General features: G+C 44.4%; 1 protein-coding gene across 1 annotated transcript; it reads left to right on the top strand.

Annotated features, from left to right (window-relative positions):
• Positions 1–2,487: 2,487 nt before the first annotated feature.
• Positions 2,488–19,009, top strand: LOC311195304 (nischarin-like; the record flags this gene model as incomplete). The annotated part of the gene is given in 14 exon segments (XM_084268685.1): positions 2,488–2,520; positions 3,760–4,101; positions 9,411–9,459; positions 10,988–10,998; positions 11,002–11,151; positions 12,708–12,803; positions 14,311–14,406; positions 14,947–15,099; positions 15,657–15,725; positions 16,126–16,311; positions 16,512–16,640; positions 17,044–17,157; positions 18,279–18,456; positions 18,990–19,009. Coding segments are annotated over 14 exon segments (1,626 nt in total).
• Positions 19,010–19,352: the final 343 nt, after the last annotated feature.

Below are 19,352 nucleotides of genomic sequence, written 5' to 3'. Positions count from 1 at the left end.
TTAAACTAGTATTTGGGATTTCCAGTAACTCATCCTTTGATATATGAATGTAAATACCACTCATTATCAATGTTCATGACAATTAGAAGACTGCTTTGTGTTACCTGCTACAGAAAAAAACAGTAGAGGAAAGAAGCTATGCTTCCAAAGGAAACACCTAGTCCAGAATTAAAATCCTGGACCCTGAATGCTCCAATAAATCAGCTCTGCCTCACATCATGTCCTGACTAAGGCCACTGTTCACCTTTTCCAACAATTTTGTGCTTTATTGCATAGACTGAGGAATCTAGAAAACTTCACAGATGTACTTTATGATATAATGTATAAAATTTAGAATGTATAATAAATAATATAGAATATCAAGTGTGCAATTATACTATATAATCCACAGTGTACATATAGCTATACCGAATATAACATGTATAGAATATATGTGGCACATGAGATATACATAAATATATATAACTTTCAATATATTTATATTCATACATTTACTATATAGGATATCATATGTAACAGTCTCACCCTTTAAAACCATTTAAGTTTATAACTTCTGATAAGGCTCACAAGCTAAACATGGACATCACATAATTGAATATTATACCAGGCAACATAAACCTCAATTGGTGGAAGAAATTTAGCTGCAATAAATGCCTTTAGCTTCACCTTTTACTTTGGTTGAAACTCCTGGAACATCAATGTTAGAACTGATTTCACTGGGGAAAAGACATTATGCACTGGAAAAGATTTATGTCAACACACCAATTTTCTATTCTTTTTTTTTTTTCTGCCCTGAGCTCAAGTGGAAGAAAAAGAATTGTCTGTGGGAAAGTTACAGCACTTCCAAGTTTACATAATGTGCTGTGGCTGCTCTCAGGTTGGCTGCAGATCGTGGAAGCATCAATAAATTTGGTATCTCAGCAAAATAGACAAGTTCTTTATAGTGATCTTTTCATGACCATAATTTGCTGTTTTCCCACTAGAGTATTTCATAATAAAGACTTTGAATTTGTTCCCTTACAGAAGACTACATAGGTGAGGCATATTTTTTTCACTAAGTACCTACAATAAGGTCGGGAAAATTAATTCTCTTTCATGGAGACCAACGTTCATATTTATTATATGTTCAAATAAACTATAAAGGAATATACAAATAGGCAGTATTTCATAAATTCTCACTTGGGTATCCAAAGAACCTATCTGAAAATGCAAACAATATTGTAATAGCATTCTGATTGATCCCTTACTCATTCTTGGGTGTTCTTCATATCTGCCCCTCATGAAATAGTGTTATGGGGGCCCTAATTATGTTGTTTATACTTGATTATGAAGTTAGAGGAAAAGAAAATAAAACCTTACCTCATAATTTACCATTTTATAGCAGTGGGTTTATTTCCTGGTTTGATAAATACCTGAACAATATCAAACATACTTTAAAAAAAAAAACAAACTTGACTCATGAGTTCTCATCTTATTTTATATGGATTTTTTTGCCATGTCAAAAGTGCAGACCCATAATTATCATTATACTCTGCTAAAATATTACACATCTGGCTACATGCCTTTGGCCTTTACAGCAGAAGATGTCCCTTTCTCCAAAATAAAGCAAACACCAAACACAGAGACATCCCCATATTAAGCTTCAAAATTGCAGAATTTTGATCTACCTGCATCTCCCGAATCAAAGGCGCTACTGGCAGCCAGCAGAAAGTCACTTCACTCCTCTTAACACCAGTTTAGAAGCCTGATTGTAAAGAAACCTCCGAGTGAAGTGCTCCTCAGGCACATGCTGCAGTTGCAGGCTCAGCCATCTCCCCTTGCAAAGAGTTCTATCACTCTCAGGAATTAGGGGGCATTTGCTCAGAATGATCTGTTAACGACTGAGCAAACTGTTATCCCCTCTCCTGGCTGATGCAGCAGCCTCGGGTCAGCTTTCAGAACTTTGAACCACAACATTCCTATCCAAAAGGTTGTCCCACCTTAGGGGTGGCTTTCCTTACCATGACAAAGCACTAAACCAGGAACAAATTCACATCTCTAATGAACAAGAGGCCAGGCACAGAGAGCTGAAACAAAGCATCATCAAGCCCAGTTTCATTTTTCCAAACAACTCCCTAGCAAACCTCTTTAAACCCAACACAAATGGCATCGTGGCCGGGAAGATTTTATTTCCAGCCCATTCGTAACAAATCAAACCAGACTCCACAATGTCCTGGGAGCAACCCAGGAAAGAGGCCCACAGTGCACAGAAAAACCCCACAGCCACAAAGTCATAAGGACGTTATGCAATTAAAAGATTTATAAAGACACCAGGGTGTGCGAGATGTTTCAAGCAAGTTTCCTTGGGCTGCCACTCAGGACCCAGCGACCTGGATTATACAGACTCCCTGTGACCGGCTTTCACACCACTTCCCCTACAGCCAGCAGCACGTCCAGCGCCTGCAAAGCTGTGAAGATGTAGCTCGTTGCTGTTGCCTCCCTACGGATATGGTATTACTGGGCTCATCTGCACACACCTGGGTAAGAAAGACAGCCAGCTGTACACTGTAACACCTTGAGTAACATGGCATCTTAGATTGTAGAAAGATATTCTCATTGTCAGGTCACAAGTACAATTGATCACTGTTACAAAACATTCGGTAACACTGGAATATCCAGCTCAGGAAGAATTTTGTTCTTATTGCTGCTATACGCAGTTTTAAAAGGCAGCAAGAACCTTCTGTTTCCCCAGTGAGGTAGAACAATTAACCTTCTTAACATGCCACTCTGGTGCAGGCATTCACCTGTAGCAAAGCCAGGATCCCGTCTCCATCTCTCTAAGTTGGGATAATGTTTTCTTAGTGTGAAAAAAACAGTTTGACAATTTGGAGGCTCCAGCCCTGCTACCAGCACCTCTTTTGAATAGTATTTCCCTTCTTGCCAGTCCTCCAGCTTCTCTAACTTTCTTCTTATGTTCCCCCAGCCCCCGGATTTAGCTACAAATTGTCCCATTTTTGCCCTCCCGGGGGTCCTGCCTGATTCTGTCTTTCCCATATTCTCGGTCCAGCTTGTCTAATCATTCCCTTCTCCTCAGCAGTGAACAAAATCCCTAAAATGGACTGTATTTCTTCCCAGGTAGAAGTATTAGGGCCTAGGAATTGGTCCAGTTTTTCGGCTACTCGGAGGGGATCATCTAACAGGGTCCCCGCTTCTTACACCTGCAGCCGGAGGTCGGTCTAGTGCCGGTGCTGCTGATGGTGGAGGCGCAGGGGCAGCGCTGGTACCGCTGGAAATGCCACGACTCCCGGAGGGGCAGCCGCCGCCGGGCTTGGCAACGGCTCCCACGGATCTTCAAGCCCTTCTCCTGCTTTTAGTGCAAACATTGAAGCTGGAAAAGGACGTCAAGTCCTGACTGCACAATCCCTCTCCTCCTGACTAAAAGGCCTTTGTGAATTTACACGCCTGTTTGTCCAGCTGGGGGTTTCAAAGGAGCCAAAACCAGGCCAAAGGACAGGCAGCCTCACAAGCCCCTCTGGCCATCCCACACACAACTCTGAACTCAGTTTCATTTACTTTTTCCTTCTCTGGGGCCCCGATCATTCCAATTTTTAATCAGCATTTCTAATGGACGTTGGGTAATTTGCTCCCTTTTCTTCTGGTCCCGGGGTCTGTCGTCTGACCCACCTCGGAATTTCACTCCGGCAATTCCTACAGCCCTCGGTTACCCGTAAGAGTGTCTTGCAGGGGGCTGGGGACCTGTCACCCCCCCGAGTCCTATAGGACTCGCTCCGGCCCTTCCCTGACGAGTCGCTGGCGGGAGATCGGAGCCGCGGTCAGAAGAACCTCCGCACTCGCTTCGGAACCACGTTCCGTCTCAGTCGCACTCTCACACACACAGGCAACCGAATCCCACCCAACCCAACGCTACACGCAAAATACTTACGACTCTGTCGTCTTCACTCGGCCCCAACCCGACGGGCCGGGCCGACGGACACGGCTCCTGCCGGCCTCGCTCGGGCAGCCGAACGGAACCCGCCTCACGCTGCACGACTGGCGTCTCCTTTGGGTCTCTGCGCGCACAATTCCGGGCACAAAAACCTGCTGCAGCCGGCAAGGGAGCTCGTAAAAATCTGATTCTCAGGTTCAGGATGGCGTTAGTCCCGACCCGAGCAGGAGCCACCGAATGGCGCGGCGCCCCTCCTAGATCACCTCAGCGTTCAGTACTAGAGCCATCCCGGACGAGCCCCCAGTTGTTACAAGTGACTCGGTCCCAAACAGGATTAGAACCAAACGGAACGATTTTTTAAACGAACAAAGGCGAGCAGACGGCACCGGGCTGCAGGCGGCTGCTGCGGGAGGCTCCGCTCCGCCAGGCTCCGCTCCGCCAGGCCGCACCCCGTACAGCCCCAGCCCCTGGCTTAGATCTCTTCCAGGGCCAGCACCGCCGGCCGCCCCACTGACAGGCTGGAGCGCCCGCCAGGCCACCCCCACCAGGCATCCTTTAGGGCAGCTTTAGCTTTTGTCTTGCTAACAAAGTCAGGCAGCTGGTTCTGCAGACTTGAGGCAGATTTCAGGAGCCTTCCTATTCTTCTGTTCCTCTTCATCACCTCCTCCTCAGAGACCAGTTGTTTCTCCTCAGGTATCACAATGCACACAATGTGCTAACACTGTGGTCCTTTAGGCAAAGCTTTGCACATCCTTTATCTAGTTTGTTGCTGCTTCAACATCCTTCATTCAGCACATGCAAGAATCTTAAACTGTCCCTCCCAGGCCCCTGGCCATACAAGGGTAGGTCATGATGCACCCCCAACATGATTCCATATTAACACGAATCAGATGGACATATATCACACTAGGGAAGCAATTGTACCAGCTGGAGCATCTAAACATGCTGCAGTCCAAGAGCAGAAGTTCACCTCGAGGCTGTTAAATGCAGCAGAGCTTTGAGGCTGCAGATACCTGTCGCTGGCTGCAGCGTAACACGGAGCCAGGAACCTCCAGGGAGGGAAAGTTGCCCTTAAATATTGCTTTGAAGTTTCAGTGAGTGGGGGTGGTGGCACGAAGCCTAATGCGGTCACTGGACTGCTGTCAAGTGCTGGCTCTGCCGGAGACCCCATGGCCAGGGCTGGAGACCCCATGGCCAGGGCCAGAGACCCCATGGCCAGGGCTGGAGTCCCCATGGCCAGGGTCGGAGACCCCATGGCCAGGGCCGGAGACCCCATGGCCAGGGCTGGAGACCCCATGGCCAGGGCCGACTCACCTAAAGCAGTTGGATGGCAGGTTTTCTGGCACCCCCATGGCTGCAGTCATTCAGCATTTCCAACTCACTGTTCCATTTCAATGTGTTAGAAATGCCAATGGTCCTAAAGAAAGGACTTGAGGTAGAAACATTAGTGAAACAGTAATTTATTATACATTCCTGCAAGAGCGTGTGACCTAACTAAGTAGGCACACCTTTGGTCAGAGTTTGTAGCACTGTGGAAAATGCTGGGAAATGTTGCTTTTGCAAATTGAAAAGGGTTATTGTATTTTCTGTAGAAGAATTTATATATAGAAACTCTTGATTAACTGAACCAAACTAAACTTTATTGGTGTACAGAGCTGTAACAACAATAGAAACCAGCCACCACCAAAACCAAAACCAAAACCAAAATAGCAACAGCTCCTAACAGTGCACAGAATTCTATCAGACGGCATCTGCAACCCTGCGAGGAGAAGCATGGGGCCTCTGCCTAGAAGGAAAGTGTTATAAATTGAGACTACAATGGATCATAATCCAATTAGAATTTTATTAATTATAGCAAGTAGAATATGAGCAAAGACAGCGCTGGACGGCAGGAGAGTCTGCGCTCCGCCAACTGCCGTGCTGATCAGTTCAAACAGTCCCTTTTAAATACATCTTTTACTTCCGTGTTCATGAAGTAGTGGAGATACTCTGCGCATGCTTCAGTTGTTGTTAGGGGGTCGTTTTCTGCCTCTTGGTGGTCTTTGAGGCCGGAGTAAGAAGTCTTCCTCCTTTGTCCTATCTGTGGTTCCTGGACATCTGGCGGTTATCTTGCACAAGCGGTATCTGGTTTAGTTTGTGTAAGCAATTGTGGTTATCTTATCCTGGACAAGCGGTGTCTGGTAGCTTGCATAAGCAATTGCACATTTTTGGTAGCTGCTGGCATAAGTGATTTCATATTAAGCTTAGCATAAGCCTTAATAAAAAATACTCTGGTCCATAGTTCCTCACAGTTATTTTTACAAAATAAGATGTGGTGACCGATTTCGAAATGTGTCAGCAGATGTTGTGACGGGTTTCGAGATATAAGTCAGCAACCTCCCTGATATTAGAACTAATATTAGAAGCTAAGTGGTTTCCTGTCATTCATACCTTGTTTCAATGAACAAAATATTAACCCATTCACCACAGTATCATTACTTGGTTGAAATACTGATTGCGGGAAAAGACTGAGACGTTGGAAGTTTGATTGATGAGTGAACTGCATTTGAGAAGCAAGGGGTTCCAGGGAAAATTCCAAGGAAGCCAGTGTGAAAATATTTGGATGTTCAAAAGTTGCATGAATTGTTTCATCAGTCTGCTAAGGTGCTTTAGCTACAATACCACTTCTTTGTTTACTGAGGCTAAAGGGATTGCACAGTCACCTGGACTGTCAGCAATTCCCCAGCGGCCTTGCCCCTGGCATGAAACCCTGTGGCACAGGCACACGGGAGGTTTTGGACGGCACAAACACGGGAATCTGGTAACCGTGTCCAATGCCATGTACCCCGTGAAATCAAAATGGACAATAGCCCAGGATATACAGCACAAACAATACAAACCTCTTTCCAATTGTGGGACATTACCTATGTTACAGGGACACCACATTGGCCTGCAGGTCAGGCCATGGTGGAACGTATGAATCAAACTCTCAAGTGTTTTTGCTTCACAAACAAAAAGGGGGAGAGAAGGACATCTCTCCAGCTGATCGATTAAACAAAGCTCTGTATGTTTTGAGTTGTTTATGTCTGCCACAGAACAGCTTGGTACCTCCAATGTGAAATATGCAGGAGGTTTAAAAGGAGGTTTAAAAAAAAAAAAAGAAAAGATGAAAAGAAAAAAAGTCAATGTCAAGTGTTAGTAAAAAATTAAATTACAGGTAGTAATTTGGGGAAAGGAGATCTGGCTGTGTCATTACAGATGCCATGGATCCAGAAAAAAGCAAGCCTGTGTGAACCAGGCGGAGATCCTGATCCCAGTAACTTATGTCAAGTGTTCCAACTGCAGCCACAATGGACTATGAGTTTTGCTGTGGGACATATGGAACTAACTAACAGTCTTTGAAATATGTATGTATTTATGGTAAATGAAAATTAGGGAAATGGTGATTTCTGCACAGCCTAAGAACACAGACTGCAATGGGTGGTGCCTGCACGAAAAGGTGAGGCTGATGTTATCTGACTCCTGAAACTGTCAAGACACTCAGCTGCAGGTGTGGATTCTGTAAGACTTTACAGAATCAAGCAGCAACTGATTTTTGTTGCTGGCTCACAGACATGGTTGTGAAAATTTTGAAAGGCATGTGCTGCATGAATGTGTCCACTCTCAGTCAATCCATGCCAGCATTCAGAAATTAATAGATCAAACACAAAAGATACAGGAAAATGGATTCTTTGGATTGGACAATTGGTTTCAGGAGTGGGGAATTTCAGGATGGATATTGTCAATGGTCAAATCTGGATTACATAGTCCCTGACAATATCCTTGAATTTCCTATGAAACAGCAAAGTTATTCACACTGAGAAGTATTTGGTGATCACATCTTCAAAACACTACGGCCTTGAAGGCAGAGGTAGGGACTGCCTTACACCAAGGAGGAGTTGTAGGAAGGTATTTGGAAGTAACTGAACATGTCGTTATTATCCATAATAAATGGTCAACACAGAAGGTGTGCAGATAACTTTTAGACATAACAGATAAATTAACAATGCAAACAGTGTGTGTAGCCAATTAGTAGTTTTTAGCTTGCTCCATTTTACAGTGTGGTTTTTCATTTATGGGATGTTTTTTAGATTTAGTTATATAAGGACATAGGGTTTTTTTGTAGATATTTTCGCCTTAGTGTTATTTTTGACAAGTCTTGCAAAAGAAAATATCACTCTCAGTGAAGGAGGTTCTTTTTGCTTAACAGGAAGGGGGAGATGTGTCCTCCACGTCATGACCTTGTTTCGATTATAAATGTAGGAAAATTCTGCTGTGTCCCCCAGATGATGAAGGGAACACAGAGCCTGGGTTTCAGTCAGATCTCTGCATGCCAGGTGAGTGTAACTGGCTTTATCCAATAACAGAACTGTTGAATTTTGTTCGGAATGCAGCTTCGAGCTGCTTCTCCAAACTGTTCCTCCTCAGTGAGTGGGGTTTCAGTTATACTAAGAATGTGCTTGTCTGAAATGTTTGCCTCATCAGATGAGCTGAACTGTGCTGCAGATGGCCCATGGATTTATTTCCTTGTCATGAATCATGAGGGGTTTGTCAGTGAAGTAAACTCCTCAAATACTCATTTCATGATGATCAGTAATGCCTGTTTGTCCTTTGCAGCTACCTTAAAATGAGATGTGTGTGCCTAAACTATCACAGATAGTTTTTTGTTCTTCTTGTGAGCCTTAGAGAGAGCTCTTGGAAGAGCTCAGAACTATTTCTGGACTTCTACAGAGCATTTGCGTTTTGTGAAGTATGGGAAATACCTGTACTGACCTTTGTGCTCCTTTAGATTTTAAAAGAACAAATTCCCACAGGGAGAATTTTCCAGGCTTTTTCTTTTCCTCCTGGAGCTGTCAGTGTGTAGAAAGGGGGTTGAGCACTGTGTAGGTCCAGAAGGGCAGAGAAGATAGAGGATGGTGAACAGGGACTTTGAATTATTCTTCAGCAAGGAGGTTAAGTCCAGAAGACTAATTTTTACAGATCTCTTCTTCCCTGTAGACTTGTTAATCTAAAGTTATCAGTGTATTAGTGATGCTCTAAGGAAATGTTGAGTGCTTAATTGTCCTGGTTTTGGCCAAGGCATTAATGCATTAGGTTAGTCTAATGTTCAAATTTGAAGAAAACTGTACTGGTAATAGTTTCTTTAAAACCAGGCTTTGTTTGGCATTGGGCTGATGATGGTCAGTAGGAATTGCTCTAGTTGCTGTTGCCCTTTTTGAAAACATGCAGCGTGTGATTATTTAAATGTAGTTCAGTATTTTCCATCTTGGAAATGAAGAACCTATGAAATGAAATAATTTGATGAAGTATTTTCAAGTTACAAAGAGAATCTATAAGATGTGATGACAGTTGATTTCTATTTTTAAAAGTCCTGTACCACAGCAAGAAAGGGAGACTTATTTTGTCCAAGGATACACTTTGAACTGTAAGTATGTAACACTTCATTGCAATGGTTTAATCTTTGCAGGAGATCAATGGGATCACTGCTGCACTGGCTGAAGAACTCTTCCACAAAGGTAAAGAACCTGCAAGAATTTAACTGGGGATGGTTCCCTCCATGTGCATGCGTGTGTATACCTGTGAGATTTAATCTCCAGACCATGAGATCTGAGCCTTTCACATCAGACTGAGCCTTGTTCTTCCTCTTCACCTGTTTCTTGCTGTTTGTGCTTTGATCCAAGCTGTATTTGAGGAGGAACTGTCACAGAAGCACAGCTGCTTTTGGAAATAAATCAGAAATTGATGAATTCCTTGGTATGTTTTAGTGCAACCAGTCAGGAAGTTTGTGTCATTTCAGTGAGCCTTGATAGAGTGTGTTGAATGCATCACTTCACCTGTCTTAATGTTGTTCTTCCAGAATTCAGGAAACATGAGACCTTCTGGTCAGTTAATGAAAGGATGTGCTTTTCTGTGGCTGAGAGCTGAAAATGAAATGCACTACTGCAACATCTCTAAGTGGCTCACCAGGAGCAGGAGGCGTGTGAAATGATTAACCCATGCTGGCTTTGTTTTAAGGGACAGGAGGCTGAATGCTGTGCTGTGATTCTGGCTGGCTGAGGTGATAGGTGAAGCGTGGTTCAGATTGTTCTGGCACAAAATTAACTTTAGGTGAAGCCACTTCAGAGGGGGCACTCAGCAAACACTTTAAGGAAGGTCCTGAAGAACTGTTCCCTGACTCTGTAGTGCCTGTAGCCTCACTAGTGCCAAAATCATTGATGTCTGACCGCTGTATGTGAGTGGAACCTTGTGGTGATGTGCAGCTGGACTCTGGGACTTGCTCCCACTGAAGCCAAAGGGAGTTTTAGTCTTTGGAGAACTCTGCTTATCAGGAAAGCCGATGCTCTCCTGTCTGTCAGGTCAAACTGGTGTCCTTAAAAGGAAGAGGAGGAAGATGTTAATTCCACGTGTGCATGTATTCTGACTGCTGTAATCCACATTTGCTCTTGGGATGCTGTCAGAGGAGGCTTTTGGATGCTGTTTCCTAGTGTTCCTGGAAAGAAATGGGATTGTAAAAATGTTGCCAGATAATGCATTTCCTGCCCTGGGAGCTTGCTCTGGTGGTAGTGTGGTGAAAGTCCTCAGACTGTCCAAGAAAATGCTGCAGCTTTGCACATCAGCAGCTTAGCAAAGGATGTCAGGTTTGTCTGTTAGATGGTAGGTGCTGCTTTTTCTGGTTAGAATAAGTCTGAGCTGCTATTGAACTTAGGGATATCTCAAAGTTTAGCAATTTCTATGTTGTATAAATGAACTTTGGTTCCAGCCCTGTTAAGAGGGAAATTTGCCATTAGTTGCGTTGGGAGCTTAAGGCTTGAATGCAGAGAGTGCCTGTTTGAACACTTGGATTATTCTGGTGTTAAAGAAAATTTATCTGAATTCAGTGCTTCTAGTTTAGAAGCAAAAAGGACATTGTTTTGGTGCCTTAATCATGAGCTTAGAATATAAATGACAGAGATGAAATCGCTGACATTAGGTTTTGCAGGTACCATTTACTCTTTGGTAACTGGGGCAGCGTTGTGTTCGATACCATCATCCTGTGTTTTTCAGGAGAGCAGCTCTGAATGGCTGGAGAAGTCTTCAACATCAGACCCTTGCAGCTATATGCTGTCACTCTACAGTTGCTGCAGGGGGAGCCTACGTGTGCTAATGGAGATGCCAAAACTGATCTAGGTCATATTCTAGATTTTACCTGTCGACTCCAGTATTTCAAGGTGAGCCATGTTTGCACAAGTACTGGCGGTGTTTCTGCCAGAGTGATGGGATTCTTGGCATGCTTCTGGAGCCAGGTTTGAATGCACAAGATCTTTACTGGCAGTAAACACCTGTAAGCATTTAGAGCTGGGTGTTAAACAGGTGCTTATTCTACCAACCTTCAACATAGTTCTCTAAGAAAGACGTTGATTCTGCCATGTGATGTCATCTCTTCAGCGGTGCCCTCTAGGGTTTCTGTGACAGAGCCTTACTGGGTGCTGATAGGCAGGAAGGAGGCAGGAAATATTCATTTCAGCCTTGCATTCTTTGACAACACTATGGCTAGGCCAGTGCATACAGATGCATACATGCATGTGTGTGTAAGTCCTGTCCCCTTTCTCACCTTTAACTGTATTGGAAAGTTTAAAAACCCCCAAACCAAACTAACAAAACCATCAGTTTTAGAGATGAGTGGCCCAGAATTTCCAGGAAAAATGCCATTACAGAACAAATGTAAAATGGCCTCAGATAATTTTTGTCTGAACCAGTTTGATATTTTGTTCTTCTACCAAATCAGTGAATTACAAAGACTCTTGCTGAGTAGCTTTTTTAACACTGCTTGCTACAGGTCAGTGTCTTTTCAGCCCTTTTATTACATGAAGAATTTCCTTGTAACTGTGTGATATGTTCAAAGATGAAACGAAGTAGTGGTTTGGGGAAGGTGCACTGGAGGGCTTGGAAAGTTTAGAAAGCAAAACCACAGCTCTACTGTTATTCCTGTGGATCTTCAGTTGCCTTTGCCATCCTCTGTGTGTAGAACCTGTTGTTCAGAGGATTCTCTGGCTGGAGAAGAACATATGATTTAGAAAAATATTATATACAGCATATTATTTAGAAAAATACTTGAGAGTTTCTGGCCCTTCTGAAAGCTTGTGTGTGGGAGCCTTCAGAGTTTATAAGATATATGTAAGACCAAAAAAAAAACCCCAAACCTTAAGAGATTTCTCCCAAAATTTTATTCACAGCAACCAGAACTGCAACCGCCTGCCTTTTGCACTGGTGCCATGTGCTCTGGCCAGAATGCTATGGGCACGTTGGAAAACTAGATGCCTTTTTATGAGATGGTCTAATGCTTTCTTCAAGCCCATCTTGTCAGTGCCTTGGACTTCATCCCCTGGGCTGGAATTGAAGACAGTTCTGTCCTGGAGGATCCAGGTGTTTCAGGGAAGCTGGTTTTAGTGAGTGCCACTCTGGCTTGATCAGCTGTGGATGAAGCCTTGCTCAGTCTTGTCTGTGGGATTTGAGTGCCCCATGTGCTACAAAATACAAGCACCAGGTGGCAGCTTAAGTTCAGTGCCTCAAGTTCAGAGCACTTAGCTGGAGTGTAACTGATGGTTTGGGTTTTTTCTGCTGAAGAGTTAATCTGCAAGTTTCCTGTATCATCCCGTGTTTGACAAAGGGGTTGGAGCTGTGGCTGTCCCAGCTGCTGTACTTGTGCTCTTGCCCGTGCACAGCTGTCTGAAGTGAGCACAGGTTGGGTTGTGTACACTGACTGTTCTTCCTTGTTGATGACCAGGTCACTGAAACAGGGGGACCTTTTGGAACCAGTAAGATTCAGGAGCATCTGTTGCCGTTTGACCTGTCAATTTTCAAATCTCTTCATCAAACAGAGGTACAACTAAGCTACTGCCTGTAATTTGAGGGGCTCTGTAAATGCCAGGTCTGGTGCATGGCTCTCAGGCTTGGTAATTGCTTTGCTTTGGTGCTGGGGTTGGGGCATGCAGTGTTCAGGAGGAGTGTTTTATTTGGGAAACAGTGTGGGGTTTTTCTCAAGACTTGGCAATACGGATGCCAGATGTAAATATTCAGAAGAGCTTGTGCATGTCTTCCCAAAGGATGTGTGTCATTTCCAGTGTATGCAGAAGCTACCCCAGGGTGGCTTTCTGTCCCTGTGAAGCTCCAACAGATGGGTGCTAATGGGAGCTCTTATTACAAAGTACTTCTTGTTTGGGAAGCAGCAGGGATTTCTGAAGTGATGTGAATTTGCTTGAGAAGGTTCACTTGAGTGCAGCGCTTCTGGCTTGAGAATTTGCGGCATTTTTTCGTTGCTCTGCTCTCAGTGTGGATCACAGGGCTTCCACTGGGAGTGTTCAAAACCTCTTTCGTCCCTTTCAGATCTTTCCAGAGTGGGAATGCCTGGTTGTGTCACACAGCCCTTACCCTGTGTTCCCTTCTGTTGGGTTCAGGACCTTTTGTTGGACATGCCTGCTGTCTCACTGATAGGAGAGGCTGTGCTGGTTCAGAGCTGCAGTGCAGTCCCCATGTCAGGGGCTTCCTGACATCTTAGCGTGGGAAGGAAACTTCAGTGGGCTGGTGTTGGGAGTGTGTCTAGCATGGATAATTTCAGGAGTAGCTTTGCTTAGTGTGGGGAGAATAAAAAAGGTTTTTGTTTTGAAGACTTTTGTGCCTGTGGGTTCCTGAAAACTTCTGGATGGACTGGCAGCAGACCTGCATTTTCATCTCGTCGTAACTGCTGCCCAAAACCAAACAGTGGTGATCTGGAGAGATGCTTCCAGGGGCAGCAGGAGTTCTCTGGGAACTGGTTGTTGTTGCACAGTGTGCCCAGAGAAGGACCCATTTGCTAGACAGAGCTTGAGTCACATTGAACTGCAGAAAAGACTTTTATAATGTCAAACTTAGTCTGTGTAATGAGCTCATTGGTGTGTGTGAACTGCTGAGCTGGGCATCTCCCCTCCCCCGGACAGTTGTTGTTTATTCTTTGCAGTAAAGAAGGTGGGATACAGCAGTAACTGTGTTTGCAGGTCGAGCTGCACAGCTTGAGGTACCCACCTCTGCGGTTGGTGACAGTCAAACACTGCGCCCTGTTCAACTGCCTGGGCGGTTGAACCTGGGGGAATGCCCAGGGAAGGTAGAAAGTGCCTAGAGAAGATCTTTTGTGCAAAGAAATATTTGGGAACTAGTTTTTCTGTAGTTGTGTCCCTAATTTCTTGCTGTAGCTTTACCAAATGTTGGGCTGTCTGACCTGATAGTCCCAGATTTGAAGGCAGTGCTGTAACTACTTTCCGGACTGGGAGGGAATCCGTCCTTGAAGCTTTCAGTTGCCTCTGCTGTGTCCCGTGTTTGTTCTGCCATTTCTGACTGTCATGTTTTTCCAGTAGATCAGTCATTGTGGGGGGAAGCTTCTCAAGGGGCTGACCTCATCCAAACATGCTCTGGCCACAATGAGTGTTCGGTTTTCGGCAACATCGATGAAGGTGAGAGGGAGTTTCTGATGGGCGTTCGAAGTGTGTGCGAGAATCGCGCCTGTGGTGGGGGAATCCCCATGTGGAGCCCTGGTACTTTTCTGTCCTGCCTGTTGCAGGTTCTGCTCTTAAAGCTGGGAAGCAGAAAGGGTTTGCTGGCCTCTCAGAACAGACTTGAAGTGATGAGATGTGTCCCTTCACAGGGATGTTTCTGATGCTTTGATTGGAATGTGCTTCTGTTACTCCTCGAGAGCTGAATGCGTGTGGCTTCTTCTCTGGGCTGTGATTTGGCAAGGCTGTGAGGAGCGTACCTTTCACAGTCCCTCTCTTCCTTCCCATTCTCCAGCCTGGGTTGGCTGCCAGTGTTTGGGACTCCCTCCCTGTGGATCTAAAATAATTCTGACACACTCAGCTCCTGCTTTAAGACCTTTAATCTGGGTGATGATAAGGCTTAGGGATCTTTCTTCCATAAGGTCATTTGGATTGCTTGTGAAACAATGGGCTTTCACCGAAGATGCAGGTACCATATTTTAGGGTGCTTGTCTTTAACAGGAAATCCTGGTGCCAGAGGCCTCTGAGTTTTATCAGTGGGAGCCAGAGGATGCAACTTCAAGCTGTCCAGTGACAGCAGTTATCCCAACTTGGAGAACTTTAACAACCTTGGATATGAGTCACAACAGCATCTCTCAAATTGATGATTCAGTGGTAAGAAATCTTTCTTCATTTGTGGGGGGAAAAAGGGTGGCTGGTCTTCTGTGGCACATGACTCAGCAGGGATTTTGCAATTTCTTCATGTATCTCTCTTCTGAAAGATTTCCCCTTGCACTGTCCGTGCTTGAGCTCCACAAGGTAATGCTGTGGAGATCAATGCACTGCTCAACTTACTCTGGTTTTTGCTTCTGTAATCTTTATCCAGGGTTCTGTGTAATACAGACAGGCCTGTTTGATGAGCTGGAAAGGCCTCTTAATGAGTTTGATCTGTAGTTAGTGGGGCTAAACTGGGGGCAACTTGCTTGTCTTCAGTGAGAACCCAGGTTTCAAATGCAAACGCGACCGTGCTCATCAGAGTAATCTGGTTCTCTCACCAGCAGGAGTCTGCACTCTGGCTGCACTAGAATGGGTGCTTTTTACTTCTGAAAGCTGTGAAGAGGGTCTGTGCCTTGGAGAGTTCCTGCCCTTTGCCTGTTAGTTGGTTGGTGAAGGAAGTACAGCCAGGTTTCTAAGCTAAAACGCATTTAACATGTGCACCTTTTCCCTTCTAGAAATTAATTCCCAAGATCGAGTTCCTGGCCCTGAGTCACAATGGGGTGTCTCTGGTAGAAAACTTACAGGTAAGGGATGCTTTTGAAGGTGATGTTTGCCAGTCTGCTCAGGACCTTCCAACACAGAATCCTTTTGCTAAAGGATTTTGCCACTCATCTAGCAGAGAAGAGTTTAAGCCCAAATAGCTTCCTAGCATCAAGCCCTCGTAAGGGTGCATTTCTTACTTGCCAACACCGACATGCAACACGTAGTTCTTCACTAAATTCAGTCGTTGCTGGCTGTGTCAATGGCTTGGGAAAAATAGAGTCGAGGAAGTTCCCTTTCCTGCAGGCTTAATCCTGTGTAATGAGCAAGTTCGTGTTGTGTTTGTCAGCTGGGCAGCATCCAGCATGAGCAAATGGACAAGCCTTTGATATGGTTCAATTTTAGCAAATTGGTGTGTGACCTGGATTTTCTGTGCTCTCGTAGCATCTTTACAACCTTGTTCACCTGGACTTATCCTACAACAAGCTGACATCGCTGGAAGGTGTTCACACAAGACTGGGAAACATCAAAACTCTGAATCTAGCAGGAAATCAGCTGGAAAGGCTGTGTGGTCTTAACAAACTGTACTCTTTAGTCAACTTGGATCTGAGCAACAACAAAATCGAACAGGTAACTACTGATTTTAGTGTCAGATTGCTTTAGAACACAAGTGATTTCTGTTAGAGGGTGAAAGTGCAAATAAAGTGGCTGGAGAGAATTTTTTTTCCTGCTTACTGTTTGTATGTAATTTAGTCAAGAAATGCTTAGACTGTGGTGGTGTTCTCATTTAGCCAATCTGTGTATTCATCCTTTTACTGAAAAACTTTCAGATTGATGAAGTAAAAAATACAGGAACCCTCCCGTGCTTAGAAAAGGTGGTGTTATCCAGCAACCCACTGAGCATCTTCCCTGACTATGGGACCAAAGTACTGGCTCAGTTTGGGGACAGGGCTTCAGAGGTACGTTAGAACAGCTTTTTCTTTCTAAAGCCTGGTGAGGAAAGTTGTGTGAATGCTCTACAAGCCTGGGGAGTTTTTAGTGGGGGTTGGAGTACGTCTCTAGAGAATGGAACCATGTATACGCTGCTGGGCGTGCTCCTCAGATCTAAGGGAGAGCTTGCCCTGCTTTCACTGGGTAACAGGGTGTTCCTGTTGGAAGGTGCCTGTGCCAGTGGGGTGTGGAGCTTCCCAAGCACTTCTGAGTTTGCATTCAAGTCATGAGGTCTGACGTGGTCATTACCTTGTTTACAGGGTTACAGACATGCACAGCATCTGCATCAAACTATTTATTTATGACATAAGTAACAATAAGTTACAGAGCTGCCTTGTTTTCTGTATTTCTGGATGTTTTTAACATTTTTAGGTCTGTCTGGATAACACTATCACCACAGAAAAGGAACTAGACACAGTGGAAGTGCTGAAAGCCATTCAGAAAGCCAAGGAGGTGAAACACAAACTGAGCAGCTCTGATAAAAAGGTGAGTTGGGTGCTGTGAGAGCAGAACGTGCTGTGTGCAAAAGAAGCCTGTGAGCCCTCTCCAGATTGGCTTTGAGCAGAATTCCTTAAACTCACTTCTCATGGAAGTGTGTGCAGTGTTTGTGCTTTACTGCAGTGTGAGGTTTGAACATCACCTCTTTCTCCTATTTAGATTTCAATGCAGTTTCAGGATGTTCCTTTTTCTGCTGGCTTGGGATAGAGGAAGTGGGAGGAAAAGAGAAAATGGCCTAATGGTACACACAATAAATATGCAGCTGACCTCAACAGCCGTATTTTCCATCTTATACAAAGAGTGCTGAGGTGTGAGATCACTGCTTGTGTTGCAGAGGACTGAAATGATTTTCCCAGACTTTCTTCTTGCGAGTATTGAGCAATGGGAAAGGATCAGAAGTCTGAATTGTCCTGTTCTCCTGTCGGCTGTGCAGTGGGTTAATCTTGTTCTGGAAATAAGTTGTATTATCAGGAGCTGTAATGCCCCTGCAGCTTAAGAATCCTGTTGTCGTTGTGGTTTGTGAAACTTGCTGCTGGTTTTGTCAGTGCAGGGATCAGTGATCAGAATGACTTCTCTAACCGAATTCTTAGTGGAATTCTGCTTAGTGGGAAATGGGAACTTGAGAGGATGTGAGCACCACCGTGTGGCACCCCTCAGAAACCCAACACATTTAGTACTAACGTTCTTACTCCAACTGGGAAATCTTTGTAGACTTAGTGCAGTGTCGGAGAAGGAAGACGCGGACACCAAGTGGTTCGTCAGGCTGTCTCAAACTTTAATCACACAAGCATAGCTTAAATATAGTAGTTAATTAGCTCATTGAATATTGCAAAGCCGAGCTCATCATTGGTCCAGCTAATCAATTGCAGTCCTGCCCTTGCTTACATTCTATTACACATTTGCTTACATTCTGTTGCATTTTGTTATGAGAAAGACTTCTTTCTAAGACAACAGGACTGCCTGCAGCTGGTCCCAAGGGCACACTGACTTTGAACCAACCTTTACCCTACTTATGCCATCTTGAGCAGGTCTGTGCAGCTGTGTCCCTTCTCCAACAACCAAGTCTGCACTGAATCCTCCACATTTCCCCCGTTTTCTTTTGATTGAAGGCTGTCGATACCATTTTTTGCATCATGTTCTGCAGACACATACAGAGACATGGTAAGAGTAAGGTAAAGGTTAGTAGTATTACTCCTATCAGAATAGCTGCTTTTACTATGGATAGCAACCAGGGTTCCAGTCCCAGTGATCGTAACCATCCATCAAGTCCTAAACCAGAATCCACTTGTAAGTTGTTAGTTAACCTCTGTAGTTCATGAATTTGGGAATGTATGGATCGCGAATGATCAGAGAGGTTCATACAACACGTGCCTTCAAACTCCTCCTTGGGTTGAGGCAGTGTGTACCTCTGTCTTCAAGGTCAGTATGTTTGAGAATGTAATTACCAAATACCTCTCAGCATGAGTAATTTTCCTGTCTTATGGGAATTCAAGGATATTGTCTTCTGTGAGGAGAGCCAGGCCGCTAGCAGGCCCACTGTCCTCCTTGCCAATTTTTCCTTTTTAGCATCTGTGTTACAAAAACTGCTTTTTGAGGTCTCTGCAAGGGCCCTTTGCAGAAAGCTCAATGAACATGGCAGTAAATGCAAGACAAGTACCATAATTATCAAATCAAATAATCCAAATTTGACCATCGACAATATCCATCCTGAAATTCCCCAGTCATGAAACCAATTGTAAGTGCCTTGATACCTTTGTTGTTGCATTTGTTTGTTTTGCCAATCAGGAGTGTGATAACATCAGCCTCATGTTTTCCTGCAGGTACTGATCGCAATCTGTGACCTTAGGCTGTGCTGAAATCACAATTTCCCTAATTTTCATTTAGCACAAATACATGCATTTTTCAAAGACTGTCAGATCATTCAAAATATCTCGCAGCAAAGTTCATAGTCCACTGTGGCTGCAGTTGGAACACTTGACTTCAGTTACTGGGATCAGGATCTTGTCCTGGTTCATGCAAGCTCGAGTTCTTCTGGATCCACGGCTTTATCCGCTTGGGTCCCGTATCTGTAATGACACAGGCAGATCTCCTTCCCAAGTTAGTACCTGTAACTTCATTCTTAATAACACTTGACATTGACTTTTCTCTCCCCTTTTCCCCCTCTTTTTTTTTTTCTTTTCCTT

The sequence above is a fragment of the Gallinula chloropus genome, assembly GCF_964237585.1.
Source record: "Gallinula chloropus genome assembly, chromosome: 10".
NCBI classification, from domain to species: Eukaryota; Metazoa; Chordata; class Aves; order Gruiformes; family Rallidae; genus Gallinula; species Gallinula chloropus.
This window is presented reverse-complemented; position numbering and strand designations above follow the sequence as displayed.